General features: G+C 38.3%; 1 protein-coding gene across 1 annotated transcript; it reads right to left on the reverse strand.

Annotated features, from left to right (window-relative positions):
- Positions 1–2,975: 2,975 nt before the first annotated feature.
- On the reverse strand, positions 2,976–14,930 carry LOC134748215 (uncharacterized). Its single transcript, XM_063682930.1, has 7 exons — positions 14,639–14,930; positions 13,762–13,954; positions 13,031–13,118; positions 6,957–7,205; positions 6,343–6,521; positions 4,917–5,049; positions 2,976–3,109 (listed from the first exon to the last, which is right to left on the reverse strand). Exons 1-7 carry the CDS (start codon positions 14,652–14,654, stop codon positions 2,993–2,995), a joined length of 975 nt encoding a protein of 324 aa, XP_063539000.1. The 5' UTR covers positions 14,655–14,930; the 3' UTR covers positions 2,976–2,992.
- Positions 14,931–15,856: the final 926 nt, after the last annotated feature.

Consider the following 15,856-nt stretch of genomic DNA (forward strand, 5'->3'; position numbering starts at 1 on the left):
TTTTATTTGCATTAATTATTTTTATGATTTTGACCCATTTTCTTTCACTGATATGCGTTAAAATTGTTAAATAACAAACGAAACCGTCAACGCCATCTATACGACTGTAGGCCAAAACTAGTAGCGCCCTCTGAACGAGAATCAAATTTTCTTAATTTTCGAGGCACGTTTTTTCCTTAGACTGTATCTATCTATTACGGAGTTATATCTATCTTTGGTACGTTGTACCTCCCAAGCACTGTATCTAATCCTTTAAAGATACACCTCACGATGTTTTCAACAACTCCGTTGAACTGTTAAAGTCCGCGTTAACAGAAAACGTTAGGCAACTAATAGATACACTAAACTGCTCCCGATGCCGGTCACGATTCCAACTTTGCTGCACGCTCCATATTTTATGTAACAAAAGTCCAAGGATGTCTTTTACAGTTTTCGTGCAGATTACTAAATTTAGCCATGTTCAAAACCTTTACCTTAAACCAATATTTATGGTATATAAATTAGGCTATAATATTGTACACTCAAAAATAAAATTGAGAAGTTATCGAGCCACGCAAATAAGTGACTAAGGATCAGTTGTACCAAACCGCCTGTCACCGTTAAAGCGTTCGCTAAATATTTTTGTACGTTAAATTCCATAGTTTAGTGCTGTGTGACGTTCAGTCCAAAGTGTGGCCGATGCATATAGATGCATGACTTAGGGCCAGTTGCATCGGCCCTACTTTACCACCCTATTACCCTATGGCAATCTCACAAAATGGCCGACACTGTCGGTTTACTCTAACTTTGCTGCACGCTCCATATTTTATGTAACAAGAGTCCAAGGATGTCTTTTACAGTTTTCGTGCAGATTACTAAAAGCCATGTTTCTAAACCGCCTAATGTTATGATATACCACCCGTCCTTAGCCATTGGACAAAGCCGAAATGTACATATTTAGAATCAGTATACCAATTATCATAACAACCGGTGTAGCGGTTACGAAGATATTAACAAATTACGATTTTTTTACTTTGAAGCAGCCTGTATGTGTTAATAGCTCCTGAGGTAATAAATAGTATGAAACCTTCTTCAACCTTATTATCTTGTTTATTTATGACATTAATAATATTCTGACTTTTGACAAATGTCATCATTGCCGCACATTTTCGAACAAGTTGTCAAAAACACTGCCAATGATTATGATTAATACAGTATATTTCATTTTGTAGTCGATCATTGGAATTATTTTTTATTTGTATTTTTTTTTCTTTTTGTTCTAATTAAAAAAATATTAACGTTAGAACATTCCTGAGAAATAACCCTACGTGGGATTTCAGGGTTTGTCCAATGGCTAAGGTCACCCTGTATAAATTAGGCTATAATATTGTACACTCAAAAATAAAATTGAGAAGTTATCGAGCCACGCAAATAAGTGACTAAGGGTCAGTTGCACAAAACCGCCTGTCACCGTTAAAGCGTTCGCTAAATATTTTTGTACGTTAAATTCCATAGTTTAGTGCTGTGTGACGATTAGTCTAAAGTATGGCCTGACTTAGGGCCAGTTGCATCGGCCCTACTCTACCACCCTATTACCCTACGGTAATCTCACAAAATGGCCGACACTGTCGGTTATCTCTAACTCTTGTCTGTGTATGATAAGGATACTGACCGAATTTTTAACATTAAACTATTATTACTAACGCAACCAGGCAACCAGTTATTTTGCGCCATGTTGTTTTGACATCAAACCATAGAAGCGGAAAGTGAATCTCGCGACCTAAACGCGTAAGCGCCATGAATTTGAGGCGCTTACGACGTTTTGGTCGCGTGGTACATTTTGTAATTGCGACAATTTCATTGTTTGGCATAGTCTCTCTATAATAATAACTGATTTTAGTCATCTTTTTGCATTTTTTCGAGAACATATTTTTCTACTCTATTCAGCAAAACCGAGGGTTGAACCTACGAAATTTTACCACCCTTACACGTAAGTAATATGAAAGAAAAGTGTAACCGAGGATACACTTAGTTTTCATGTAAAATTGTCCTATCGTTCTATAATGTAACGCAACGGCCAATAGTAATCGTAGGCAAACCTCCGCAGTTACCTAACTCAATCAAATTGATTGCCTCCAACCACCCGAACGTTTCCGACAGCAATTGAAATTGAAAACGGAGCTAAAATCAATTTGCATTTATTAACTAATGGGTACACTTGCATTAACATTGTATCGCTTAAAATATTATCTATATCCTTAACTAAGAATTGAAACTTAAAGAATTATTGATCGTGCCTAATATCTCTAATTAGTACTCTAAGAACAAATTAAATTATTTTCTATTTCAGTTTATCTCTAATTAGCTTTGAGAAAATCTTACGCGATATTAAATCACATTTAGAAACGGGTCTATCGCGAATTTATTTTGTTACCTTTATTTACCGACGTTTCGACGCAGGTTTCACTGGTCGTGGTCGCGGCTATTAATACCCGTTAGACCCGTTTCTAAATGTGATTTAATATGTGTTCAAACCGCGAAAGTTTTAAATGTTATCTTACGCGATGTAAAGAAAATGGATATTAGACAAACCATGTTGAAGAGACACAGGATACTTAGCTGCATAGTGTTAAAACATTGTGACGTTAGTATTTGATATCTAAAGTAGATGGCGCTTGCGCTGTATATGTTTTGTAGTAACTAGATTGTAAATAAGTCACCACATATATTGTAATATACGAGGCCATACAGCGCTAAAACGGCATCTACTTTAAGTAACAAAATTAAGTTTAAAGTAATTTGCATCTCCTTACGTGTCTCATTATTCTTGTCTATGCCTAATTATACCTATAACTTTTTCTAGAAAATAGCAAAATCAAATCAGCGACCCTACCGCAAAACCTAAAATCGAAATTTCTTTATCTGCCTCTCTATAATCCGATTACGCAAGAGCGACAGGAGAGACAGATGACAAAATTTCGACTTTCGGCGCTCAGTTATTTCAAATGCGATTTTAACCGATAAGATCTTCTTGTTCCTTCTCCCTTTGACGCACGGCGACGGCAGTCTCCACAAGGAGATAGAGACACTTGAACTTGTCGCTGTCCCCCTCTCTCTCAGCCGGCACCACCTGAAGCGACGACCCCCAATTTTATACAATTAGGAAAAAAAAAATCGAATGTAAATTTTGTGCAACGGAATTTTAGCAAAACTTGTAAGTCAATATATAACTTAACGGTAAAATTTCGGAAATTGTTTGATCTACAACTATCAGCCTATAAACCTAAACTCAGGTGATGCCGGCATTAAAACACCCAATAGTATAAAACAAATATCCTTTTGTAAACCAGTTTATTTACAATAATAATAATCTACGACAATTTTCACATACAAAACTTAAACATTTTGAACTATCTTACCATAAGTGTTTTAAAACCGACGAATTAGAGCTGAGCGAAGCGGAGCGGCGGAATAAATCCACCAATAGGAAAATAGTTAGAAATGTAACCACCAATAACAGCGCTCCGTTAAGCTCGCACAACTCTAATACTCACCTCACGGTAACAAACGGCTTAGAGCGTTTTCACATTGTCCGATCCGATATCGAATGTCGGAAGGAAGTAAAATGTAAGATATGTTTCTTTGTTATTTATTTATGTATTTAATAAATCATTATTACTAAAAGAACGATAAATAAACGCAAAAAGACAGACGTAATGCCAATGGCAGCTGAAGCAGTTTTTGTTATATAGGCGCCATCCGACATCCGATATCGGAAAGGCGCTTTCGATAAATTCAGCCATGTCGGAGCCCCCCGTCAGCTATCGGACCTATATAATATTTGTTTGTGTGCGTATGTGCTTGTTGTAGTGTGCGTGACCGGTATAGACGGCGCCCGGGCGCGCCCCCGCGGCCTGACTACGCGGATGTAGGATCCTACATCCGATATCGGATCGGACAATGTGAAAACGCTCTAGTCCCAATGAAAACTACGCTTACTCTGCACAGCTATTGACTAAACAAAGTGTGGAAACGTCATCACAATGGGGTTGGCCGGTCGAAATAATTAGCAGATGGCGCCAGCATAGCTTGCCCTGTCAATCCCTAGAATTGTGTCAAATTTTAGTTTTTTTAATGCCCTGGATGCCAGCCCTTTAAATGTCATAGAAAAAGGGGCAAGCTATGATGGCGCCATCTCTGCAAACCTTTGACAGTTGCCAAACCCATTGTCAAATTTCTACGAAAATAGGACATCCCACAATTTGTTTAGTCAATATCTGTGCAGTTAGCTAAGATAGACTTAAGTATATTTTATATGGATCTTAAAAAACAAACCAAAATATATGAAGGCTTCGTAACCAGATGATGGGCACAGGAGTCCATTTTTTTTTGCTTGATATTTATTTCAATTCATTATTTACATAGTTGCTTTTACTTAAAAGCAGCTGTTGAGCTACTTCAAAAGGACATCACAGTGTCAGTGACATCATTCGAAGTCATATCGTACCTCCGCGGAAGGAACATCTATTTTGAATCAAAGGTTCCTCTGGTTTAAGATGCAGTGGGTTCAGCCAGCAGGTTTTGAAAAATCTTAGCGCTTAAAAATTTGAATAGCAAATCTTGAGGCATTTCTCTAGTACCTGATTAAATAACTTTTGCTCGATAGAAAAAAATCACGAGCAAAGATCTAAAACGTACCATTTTTTTAACTTTACATATTTGCACTAAATGTATGTAAATTGCTTCTACGAATGCGTAATGTAATTTTTGATCGAGCTCCTCCTGACCTGAACTCACTGCATCTTAACCAATCTTCAGTCCAATGCATACTGCTCAAGGTTCCTCACCCAGGTTCCCCACCAAACACACAAAGTCCCGGATCACATATCAGTAGTAGCGACCTCCAGCTCAACGGCGACGGGCGGCGGCGGGCTCACCTGGACGCGGCGGAGCGGGTGCGGCAGCTGGGGCAGATGCGCTAACTGCGGGTGCCAACCACCGGTATCTAGCTTAGAGTTGCCAACCACGTCGATCTCTTCGGACGTGGACACGGTTACTACGGCACCAGTGCTGGAAAAAGGTTCAGGGTTAAGACTCCTAAAGCCAGAAAATTAGAAGGTAACAAAAGAGATGGCGCGCCGCGCGAAACTTGCGACGGAAGATTTGGCTGTCGTGCGAGTTTTAACATTTTATCTCAATTACTCTAAACATATTTTTTTGTTTAAAAATATTCTCGTCTGATCCCTCGGCTATATCACTAGAGTTAGACCAAGAAGTGCAACGATTTTGTGTCATCAAAATCATTTAATGTCATAATTTCCTAGAAGTTTGACTTTTAAAATAAAACTTGCACTGCGTGTACTATCAAAAACGTTGCAGACTTATCTTGGTTTAACTATAGCTATTTTACATTAAAATTATGCTGCTTTGGAATGCATTCGTGATTTTTTCTATCTAGCCAACTTTAACATTTAAAGGTTTTGGTTGGAGTCTGCCCTTGCAAATATAGTTTAGTTTACGTGTGATTATATTCTTGGTATTCGCCCTTGAAAACGAGTAAAATTAAATATAAAAATACAATACAATTACGTATTAGCCCCCCCTTAAAAGCCTTAGGCTGTACGCTGCGTACAATGTCACTGTATGGGTAGGCAGCAAAAATAGTATAAGACTTCGAAATTTAACTATCGTAAGACATATTTCAAAAGCCAAAAGCGACTAAAAATAATAGTGAGTGAAACCGTACTGATCTAAATATTTTGAGTATAAGACTTCAAACCTTACGCACTACGCAGCGTTCGATGTCAAGGCCGAAATCTAAGGCCTCCATAGTGAATTATCTCTGAATAGACACTCGGCTCAATACAAAAAGTCACTTATAAGCACGCAAAATACGCGCAATGGTGGTCGATTTGCGGAACATGCCCAGTAAAACAAACTAACTAACACTTATAAGCTTTAGCGTCCAAAGGGTTTTAAATCGAGGATCTGCTTAATATTTCAGTTATTTTTCGTTTCTAGATCTACTCGCTTCTTCCTAATAATTTGCAAGCGGGACAGTCTTCAGGAATAAAAAAAGAAACACTCTGTCATCCTGCAGCCTCTCGCTCGAGCAGCTGATGACAGACTGCCAGACGGACAGGTCGTACTTGACCTCCTCCTCGCTGATGTTGGTGTACTCCTCGACCAGCTCGTATAGTGAGAGAGACATAGATAACTTACTCTCTGATATCCTGCAGCCTCTCGCTCGAGCAGCTGATGACAGACTGCCAGACGGACAGGTCGTACTTGACCTCCTCCTCGCTGATGTTGGAGTACTCCTCGACCAGCTCGCGTATAGTGGAAGAAACAGAGATAACTCACTCTCTGTCATCCTGCAGCCTCTCGCTGGAGCAGCTGATGACAGACTGCCAGACGGACGGGTCGTACTTGACCTCCTCCTCGCTGATGCTGGAGTACTCCTCGACCAGCTCGTCTCCATCACTCCGGTAGACCAGGAGACCGTCGCCGTACACGTGGCTGCGGTTGTGATCGGTATTGGCCTGAAAACGAAAGTTTGTGATTAAAAAGTGCCATGTTAACAAGCGTTCCGAATCTTTTCGGAAAAAGTAAGAGTGAACAATTTCTACTCAAACTAACCCTGGTTACCTAATGGAAGTGATGGAGATGGATCATGATAATTTGAAGAGGAACGCTCAGTTATCTATATAATTATCATTGTGAAACACACCGACAAGCATATAAAATATTATACGCTTTTAGAAAGCGTTTTCCAGCGAAGGTGCTTTTAACAGAGTCGTTGGTACCTATGTATTCTCTTGAATTTCAATGCAAACGTGATTTCATCAAGATTTTTTTCCCTAATCTCCACCTCTGATACAATCAGCAAATAGTTGCGTAGAGATCGTATCAAAAGGGCTTTAGCTCTGCTTTGCCTGTTTCTGTAAATGATCAAACGGTCAAAAATTAAAACTCACATCAATCCCGATGCCATCCCACACGACGACGCCCGACGTGGACGCCACGCTCCCTATAGCCATGTTTCCCATGTTTATTCCCATGCCCATCTGGCCGTAGCCCTGCAGGTGGTGGCCGGGCGGTGCCATCATGGCGGAGCTCTGCTTGCGACCGCGGCGCGAGATGGTGTAGTGGAGGGGGTCGTGACCCTCGCGGCGGATCATCTCTGGTAGGATGCGACGGCGAGCATTTATAAACCAGTTGCATACCTGCGGACAAGCAGTTTTTTTTAACTACGCCACCGTAGAGTAATATAGTGACAACCAAAACTTACTATAAAATTTCGTCAGCTGACAACCTTTCTCACTAATTGCAAAAAATAATCACAAACAACAATCAATCTTGTTTTATTACTAGCAGGTATACGAAACTTCCGTGAGACACAGACATATTAAATATATTAATAACGGGTCACTCACGACCACATGTCGAGCGTTTTTCGACTTAAAATGCGTGAGTGACCCGTTATTAATATATTTAATATATATAGCAGGTATACGGTTTATTATAGCTCTGACTTGGTAGTAATTAGTGAGTTTTGGTTGTCACCTGTTTGGTTTTCAACGAATTAAATCACAGTTTGCCTTTATTTCCGACGTTTCGACGCAGGTTACACTGCTGCGGTGTTAGCATGGTTGCATTTTTATCACCTGTCACTACCCGACGAAAAGTTTACGAAAAATATCTAGATGACGGGAGGCCCATCGCGCAATAAGTTGAACCTATATGTTTAAAGTTTTATTGTGAATAGAAGGTATCGAACCTCAATCCAAAAATGTTCTGGAACTTAGTTGAATATAATGATAAATGTGTACAATATAATGTACCGAATGTACGCAGGGCCCAACGAATATAAATAATATGATGAACTGACCTAACTCGTCTCATTTTTATGTGTAATTCGCATTTACCGTCCTTAGAAATATGAAAGTCGTTTCGTATAGCCTTACAACATAATAACCAAAGCGAATTGCTGAACAATACAATCTCAAAGACTAGAGCGCGGTTCGAATTTTTACTCGCAGCTACAGCTGTTGTACAAGTTGCAGAATGTTTCTAAAAAGTTTTTGGGATTTTGGAAATGGAAAATTTCAGTCCCAATACCAAATTGTCCAATGGCACATCTCGTTCGCAAAAGCATATTGGTATACGGACCGATATAGCATTACGACTATATTACGTTACATTTATACCTACTGTTGCGAACGCAACTCTTTTATTATATAAATTATCCATGCAGTAGCTAAACGCAGCCGTCGGGCTCGGCTAGTTTAGGTACGGAAACTTTTTCTAAAGCACCAATAGTAGCGCTCCACATAATTTGTATCGCGGCCAATTTAAGGCACCTAAATTTAAACCACCTTTTTTAACGTTCAATTTTGCTAGATCACTTTCATCAACCTCCATACCATAACCACTTTTGTATTTAACCGTTAGTCAAAGAACTCTTTGTAACCAGTACCTTTGGAAGAATATAATCAGTTTACTTCAAATCGAAGTCTTTTTATTGAGTCGTCCGAGACCTGCACGGCGGCTACACCTACTTATATACTTAAGGTGGTTCGACTAGGTTACCCAAAGCTTAAACCCCGCTAGATGGCGTCACTTTCGCAAATTTTCAGGTTTTATTTTTTTGTGGAATAGTGTTGGTATCTGTATACTTAAAAGTATGTTTAGCGCACTCTTTACATAAATATTGAACTATTATAATAAACATTGAATACTTCATTAGTGCAAAAAACACTTTTAAAGTCGACAGAGTGTTTTTGTCATGCTATTTCCTACTATTACTCACACATGCAAACAGTGTTTCCGTGATGCTTGTAGTAGACAATTTCATGCAGTGTAAGTATGCTGCAATGGCGTTGCGGTATGTTCGTGGAAATACGTGCAAGAGGATTCGGGTTCGAGACTGGTACGACAGGGGTACTTTTTTTGTCCTTTTTGTGTTATCTTATGTTTCTTATACCTTTTATTCTTCGAATTCTTGTCCGATTCCGATATAACCGAAATATATTTCAGTGATATCGGAAACGGCTCTAACGATTTCGATGAAATTTGCTGTAAGGGGTTCGATCTAGCTAGGTCCTATCTCTGGGAAAACGAGCATTTTTGAGTTTTTACTTATGTTTTTTTTTTCTCCCAGATATTCAGTATTATTAATAAATTAGTTTATAACGTTTTATAAAAATATGTGACGTTTTGAACTAAAAGGTACCACATTGTCGGTTGTCGATTAGGTTGATTTCATTTTGAAGCTTTATGGAAATATGACAACAATAAGTAGGTACCCGTTTGGTTGAAAACGCCACATATATTGAAAACCTGACTTTCACAAATCTCACCTTTTTGGGTTCTTCCAACTCAGAAAGGATGGAGAATACTGACGATTCTTAGTAGCACTAGCCCAAGGAAGTCCAGGTTTGTAAGTGTTAGGTATCAGTTTTTTTTTTAAAGGGCTAAATATAGTTCTACAAGTAAAGCAATCCCTTACTGCCCAGCCTCTATAGTATTTTTCAAACTGGAAGGGTACGATGATAGATTTCATCTCCATACAATTTATAACCTAATAATGCCAAATGTTGCAAAATTATATTGAATTGAGATCTATCATCGTACCCTTGCAGTTTGAAATAGTTATTTACGATACAAGTGCGGAAAAGAGAAAATTCGCAACTCGTGTCGATTAAAACACTTCCTTCGGTCGTGTTTCAATTTATCGCCACTCGTTGCCAATTTCCTACTTTTCGCACTTGTATCGTAATGTACTAATAATAAAGTAGTAATTGTAAAATAAAATTAAAACTTTTTTTATATTTTTTTTTTGGATTCAAGTAGGTACAGTGAGCAACAACATTGCATGGCCTTCTAATTATAACTATTATAGAAAACGGGATATTTATCATGTTTATTTATATTATTTATTTCTCGATATTTTGGCCGGTCTTGCAAGACCAGTCGTTGTGGAGATCCCTGGGGAGGCCTATGTCCAGAAGTGGATGTCTTGTTGGTGTAGATGGATTCACACAACAAATGAAATAACATTTTTCCATATTTGTTATCCGTAGTTGTCCCTGTACCTGAAAGAAAAATAATATCATGATAGCACAAAATCTCTAATGTTATAGGAAGAAAGATGATGCAACAATATGGATTCTAATAAAGTTATCATTTACTTACCTAGTAATAATTGTGTTTTTCATTCATAGACAAAATTCCATAATTTTCATCCCCAGGAAATGTTTTATTTTACTTTATTGCAGTGAGGATGTCCTGATTTTTTCTGGCTAATGAAGGAAAACATTTTATTTCCAAGAATGCCTCTTCATTTTGCACAATACCTAAAAAAAACCTAGAGTTAGTGACACATTGACTATTCGGCAACCAAAACAGTAATAATTACATTATATAGGTATTGTTCACTGCTTATATCTACCATTACGGAAGAAGTGAGAATTATTTTCTAAAAAGATCGGCACGAGAAAATTACAATGTACAATGAAGGAATGAAACTGTACCTACCTTACGAAACTTCATCATGAATTCCGCTTCAATTGAGTCTGAATTTTTCTGGATTTTCGCGGACCAGAACACCGATGATTTTTGTAACTTGATTTAGACGTTGCTATCATTTTCAATTTATACAAACAAATTGACACAATAAACATGACCCTATGTGTCAGTGTCAACACTGTCAAATAAAAATGCACTAAACATGACGGCACTGCAAATCCTGCCAGGTCGGCCAGGCAACGTCGCCAACGTCATAGAGTGGCAACGCCGCACGCAACGTATTTGTACACGACATTTGTGACACACACATACGTAAAATTGATGAAAAAATTACGTTGATTTATGTATGATTTCTGTATGAAACAAAGTTTTTCTATTAATTTAGCGCAAACGAATATTCGAAAGTAGATAAATGAGCAAATATTTGTGTAGTAATAGTGTGTAGTGCCTTAATTAAAGCAGATTGAATTTTGTATGAAAATCGAACCACCTTAAGTAATTTTAATTTAATTTAGTCGTTATGTTGTATCTTCTTGCTTTGTTTCATATTGATTGCCACTGTGACACCGTGACCGTCAGTCACGGTACGAAATCTCTACTAACATTATAAATGCGAAAGTAACTGTATGTATGTTACCTTTTCACGCTTAAACCGCTGATCCGATTTAGATAAAACTTGCTAAGGAGACAGCTTGAGGGCAGAGGAAGGATATAGGTCAGTTTTTATTAATCATTACATCATAGAAATATAATGTTAAAAATATTATTTTGAATCGTAGTTAAAAATACCCAACAACTTTGCGTTCTTATTTTCTGTTATGAATATACTACAAATAATAATGTAATATTTTGCTATTTCGATATGCCCGATGTAGATTTGTTTTATAGTGAGATCAAATATAATGTTAAAAAATATTTTGAATAGTGTAGTTAAAAATACCCGACAACTTTAGTCCGTAGTCTCTGTCATAAATATACTACCTATATAGTGTAATATTTTGCTATTTCGAGACCTTCATATTTGCGTTATTTAGCAGTATATATGTGGAAGCTTGTAATTTGCATTTAGTAGATAAGTCTGTACCGTACCCAAGACCGTAGTCAATGGAAAAACAAGATTCGAGCCCTACACCCCAGCAGGGGTAACAGGAAATGATGATGATGATAATGATGAGAAGTCTGTTAACCTATGTATATTAGGCAGTAAGCATCCCGAATAAAATAAAATAAAAATAAAAATCATTCCACGCGGACGAAGTCGCGCGGGTTGTTCCTTGACCTTACAAGTCAGTGTAGTAATGTCGGAATGAAATCAAATTGGCTTCAAAGTTCGAATCGCATACAATCTATTGTTTGTACCAAGCAAACCTCCGTCTACCGAGACTCGAGCTTCGATATGTTCCCAATTATTTCTTATCAATATACGAAGCCGCACCGGTACTAAGGTCATCTAAAAGCAGTATAATAACAACATTGCAATATTTCTTGAACCCGGTTTCCCCTCGGGGGTTCTAAGAGCTTACATGAAAGGATACAAAGGATAGTAGTGAATCCCAATCGAAAGCTTGAACGAATAACTTCGTAAGTGTACAACTGTTGATAGAGCTTTTGAGGGGTAATATAAAAAGAAATTGATGTTTGGTGAGTGTTGGAGTGTTTGTAATGTGCGCTATTGGGTCATATTAGGTTTGAATAGTTACTCCGACAATATTCTGTATGGTAGGCATACGGCAATATATATTTTAAATAAAAAATATGATATTGGTTTGCTATTCGTGTATTTCTCGCAATAATTAATTACAAGTTGCAGCCGCATTTTGTATATTTAGTATGCTGCTTAAAGTCTCGAACGTAGGAAACTAACGAACTTGGAAACTGATGAGCAAACCCCGATATCAATGTTGCACCTAATTGAAAATATGGGTCGGCAAAAGTGTCTACCGTAGAGACCGTCGGTGCCCAACTTCGCAAGTAAAATAATAATTAGATTAAGAAATAGATATCAGTTGAATTTACAATAAATTCGGCTGCGTAAAACTATTACATATTTTTTAATTCTGGAATTTTCTAAAACTTCTCTACAAATCCTAAATGTTAATTAATTAACACAGTCGCAGACACGAATGATACGACAAATAAATATATATTTTTGCAAACCCTTTTTTTCACATTTATACCGGGGTTTTAAGATAAGACATGCTCTTAGTTTACTATTCTAGAGAATCTTGGTAGGTCTCTATGTATACTTCTTTCGGGAGAAACAGCAATAGATTAACGTACTTGCAAAATAGTCAGGTTCGCCTTCTGGCTCAGCGTCAGCTTCTACGCGTCGCTGGGGTACACGTTGTATCGGTGCTCTCTAAGTATAATATACTTCAGATAATAATAGAACTTACTTGCCAAACACTCCAGGTTCGCCTCCTGGCTCAGCGTCAGCTTCTCCGCGTCGCTGGGGTACGCGGTGTATCGGTGCTCTCTAAGTATAGGTACTTCTTTCGGCAAATAAATCAATCGAACTCACTTGCAAGACAGTCAGGTTCGCCTCCTGGCTCAGCGTCAGCTTCTCCGCGTCGCTGGGGTAAGCGTTGTATCGGTGCTCGTACAGCCATCTAGAAAGAAAATCATGTGAACCATGATACCGTTTGTAAACTGGTGCAAAATGACTCAGTTGTATTAAGTCGAAAAATTTTAAACATTATAAAGATTAGCAGGGGTGAATTTAAAGGACCTCTCCCTTAGGAACGGGGTTAGAGGAGGTCCTAAAATCACATTTGTAATGTCACCGCTACAAACCGCTCTCGGCTCACTGACCTCTTGAGTTTAAAACTGCCCTATTTTAAAATGTTTGTATGTGACTAATGTCCCCTTTTATAAATGCCCTCTTTTAAAACTATCCCTGTTTAAAAATGTCCCTCCGTCAGAAAGAATGTGAATCTTCCGGCTGAATCGCCAACAGAAATCAAAATGAATAAACTTGCTACAAAACGCCCGTCCCACCGATCTCTTGACGGCGTGCTTGGGCAAGTTCCCCTTTTAAAAATGTCCCTTTTTTAAAGAATGTCCCATTTTAACGAATTTCCCTTTTTAAAGAATGCCCCTCTTTAAGAATACCGCTTTTTAAGAATGTCCCCTTTTAAGAATATCCCCTCTCAAAAATGTCCCCCCTTCAGAAAGAACGTACCTCTTTTAGAATAGTCCTTTGTCAGAAATAAAAAATAATTTGCTACACTAACGTCCGTCCAGTCCACTGACCTCTTCAGTATCTTGACTGCGTGTTTAGGCAGGTTGCCGCGCCGCTTGCGTACGGCGCCGCCGACGACGGCCTGCGGCGGCGGCGGCGGGTGGTGGATGTACGCGGGGCGCGGGGGCGGCGCCACCAGCGTGTCCCATTCCGCGCCGCTTTCGTTCTCGTCGGTGGATGATGTGGACGGGAAACGGTCTCGCGCTGTTGGAAGACGTTTAATTTAGTTCTCGGTTATATCCAGGGAGGAAAATGAGGACTAGGTACGTTTGTACGAAAAGGTGATTTCGCGCGGGTCCTCTACTTTCGTCTTAATATGGTCATATACTGACAGCACGGGTTCATAATGCCAAGTCACTTAATTTACATAGCAGATAAATGTAAAGCACACAATAAATTCATCGGCAAGGAAATACAATATACGTTCATACACCTACTTGTCCGCGCGCCAATTCCGTGCATTCCGAGGTCGAGGAAGTGGGAGGGTATGCGCCGCGCCCGTTACGTACAAAATGACACCACTCGGTCATAACGCCCAACATTCCTAACAGTCCTCAGCCGCGCACTGAATTTGCGCGCGGCGATACGTACAGTCACATTTATCATACGATAATCTAGAATAAAACATACCAAATTTGACACCACAACCCTTTAATTTTAACCCTTTAAACGCTGTCAATCAAAACCATTTAATCATGTCACCAGCCAAAATCGTGAGCCCAAGCGAGCTAAGCCTATGGTTTATATAACAATTATTGACAGTGTACGCCATAACGTGCGTTTCTGGCATTGTGATCCAGACACTTACTTACGTCATCCTTGGCATTAAAAGGGGTTAAATACATTCTCGTGTTTGTATTGAGGTATAGCATCTTTTAAAGTACTTACGCAGTTTGATCTTCATGACTTTGATCACGGATCTGCGCAGCGTGGTGAATTTTCTTGAAAGCTAACCGAAGCAAAGGTCTTTGACCTGATTACTTATTTTACACGTCACTTTACACTGACATACGGCACTTAACACTTACTCCGAGTAAATTTGATTATAACGCGGAGATAAATTGCCAAGACAATTTCATAAGAACGATATAATCGCGAAGGGAATGAAGCAATGGACGTATTTTGTTTTTTGAAAACGCTATGGCTTTTGTCAGAATGAAATTTTAAAATTAGAAAAAAGAATTCGCTGTGTTTTTTTACGGACAGCCATTTGGTGAAAAGGAATGCAACCTTTTTTAATGTACAGTTTACAAACGCTGTTTACAAATGGTCAACAAAAATTATAAGACAGAGGTTGTTTTAAAATCAGTTTATTTTATACAAAGTGTAGATACCATGTAAAGCCTGAGCAGGAATATATGATCACGCGCCATATTGCGGAATTTCACTGGAACTAATTTTTTCATACTATACTAAACTGTCACCCTATACATGAAAATAACAGCGCCCTCTTGACAATGTTTGATCATTTATTACTGGTCCGGCTTTAGATACATATTTTTTACAATTATAATGGAATATATTGTGCTGTTAATTTTCACTCATATAGGTCTTGAAGGAATTCGTGATAGGTAATACCTATTTATTTTATAAGAGAGTAAAGAGAGGGACAAAATATAAATTTAATAATTGAGGCTTGTAAAGCTTTATGAATACGAGAGTAAAGCATTATGTAGTAAGTATGAACGTATAACCAAAATTAGTGTACGTAAGAAGGTACTTATATTATGGCTAGTCAAGCTATTCATTGAAAAAAAATATGTCATCTCTTTTTATTCTATTAGATCTATATTTTCAAACAACTCAAATAGGGTGCGTTGGGGTGAGATTGAACGGGTTTTTCATGCGGGATAAGATGAAAAGTCGCTCGTAATGCTTCGGCATACGGACGATTTTTTGTCTACCCCTCATGAAAAACCCGTTCAATTTTAACCCAATGCACCAATGAAAATAAACATGTTATAATTGTGTTCAATTTTATTGCTCTGCCTCACAAAGCTGGATGACCAGACTAAAGTTTGGTTATGTACATTATCTTCATAAAATGATGTATTGTGATTTTTGTAACCATAACAATCTCATGATATTTATGGTTACAAAAATACC

The sequence above is a fragment of the Cydia strobilella genome, chromosome 16, assembly GCF_947568885.1.
Source record: "Cydia strobilella chromosome 16, ilCydStro3.1, whole genome shotgun sequence".
In the NCBI taxonomy this organism is placed as follows: Eukaryota; Metazoa; Arthropoda; class Insecta; order Lepidoptera; family Tortricidae; genus Cydia; species Cydia strobilella.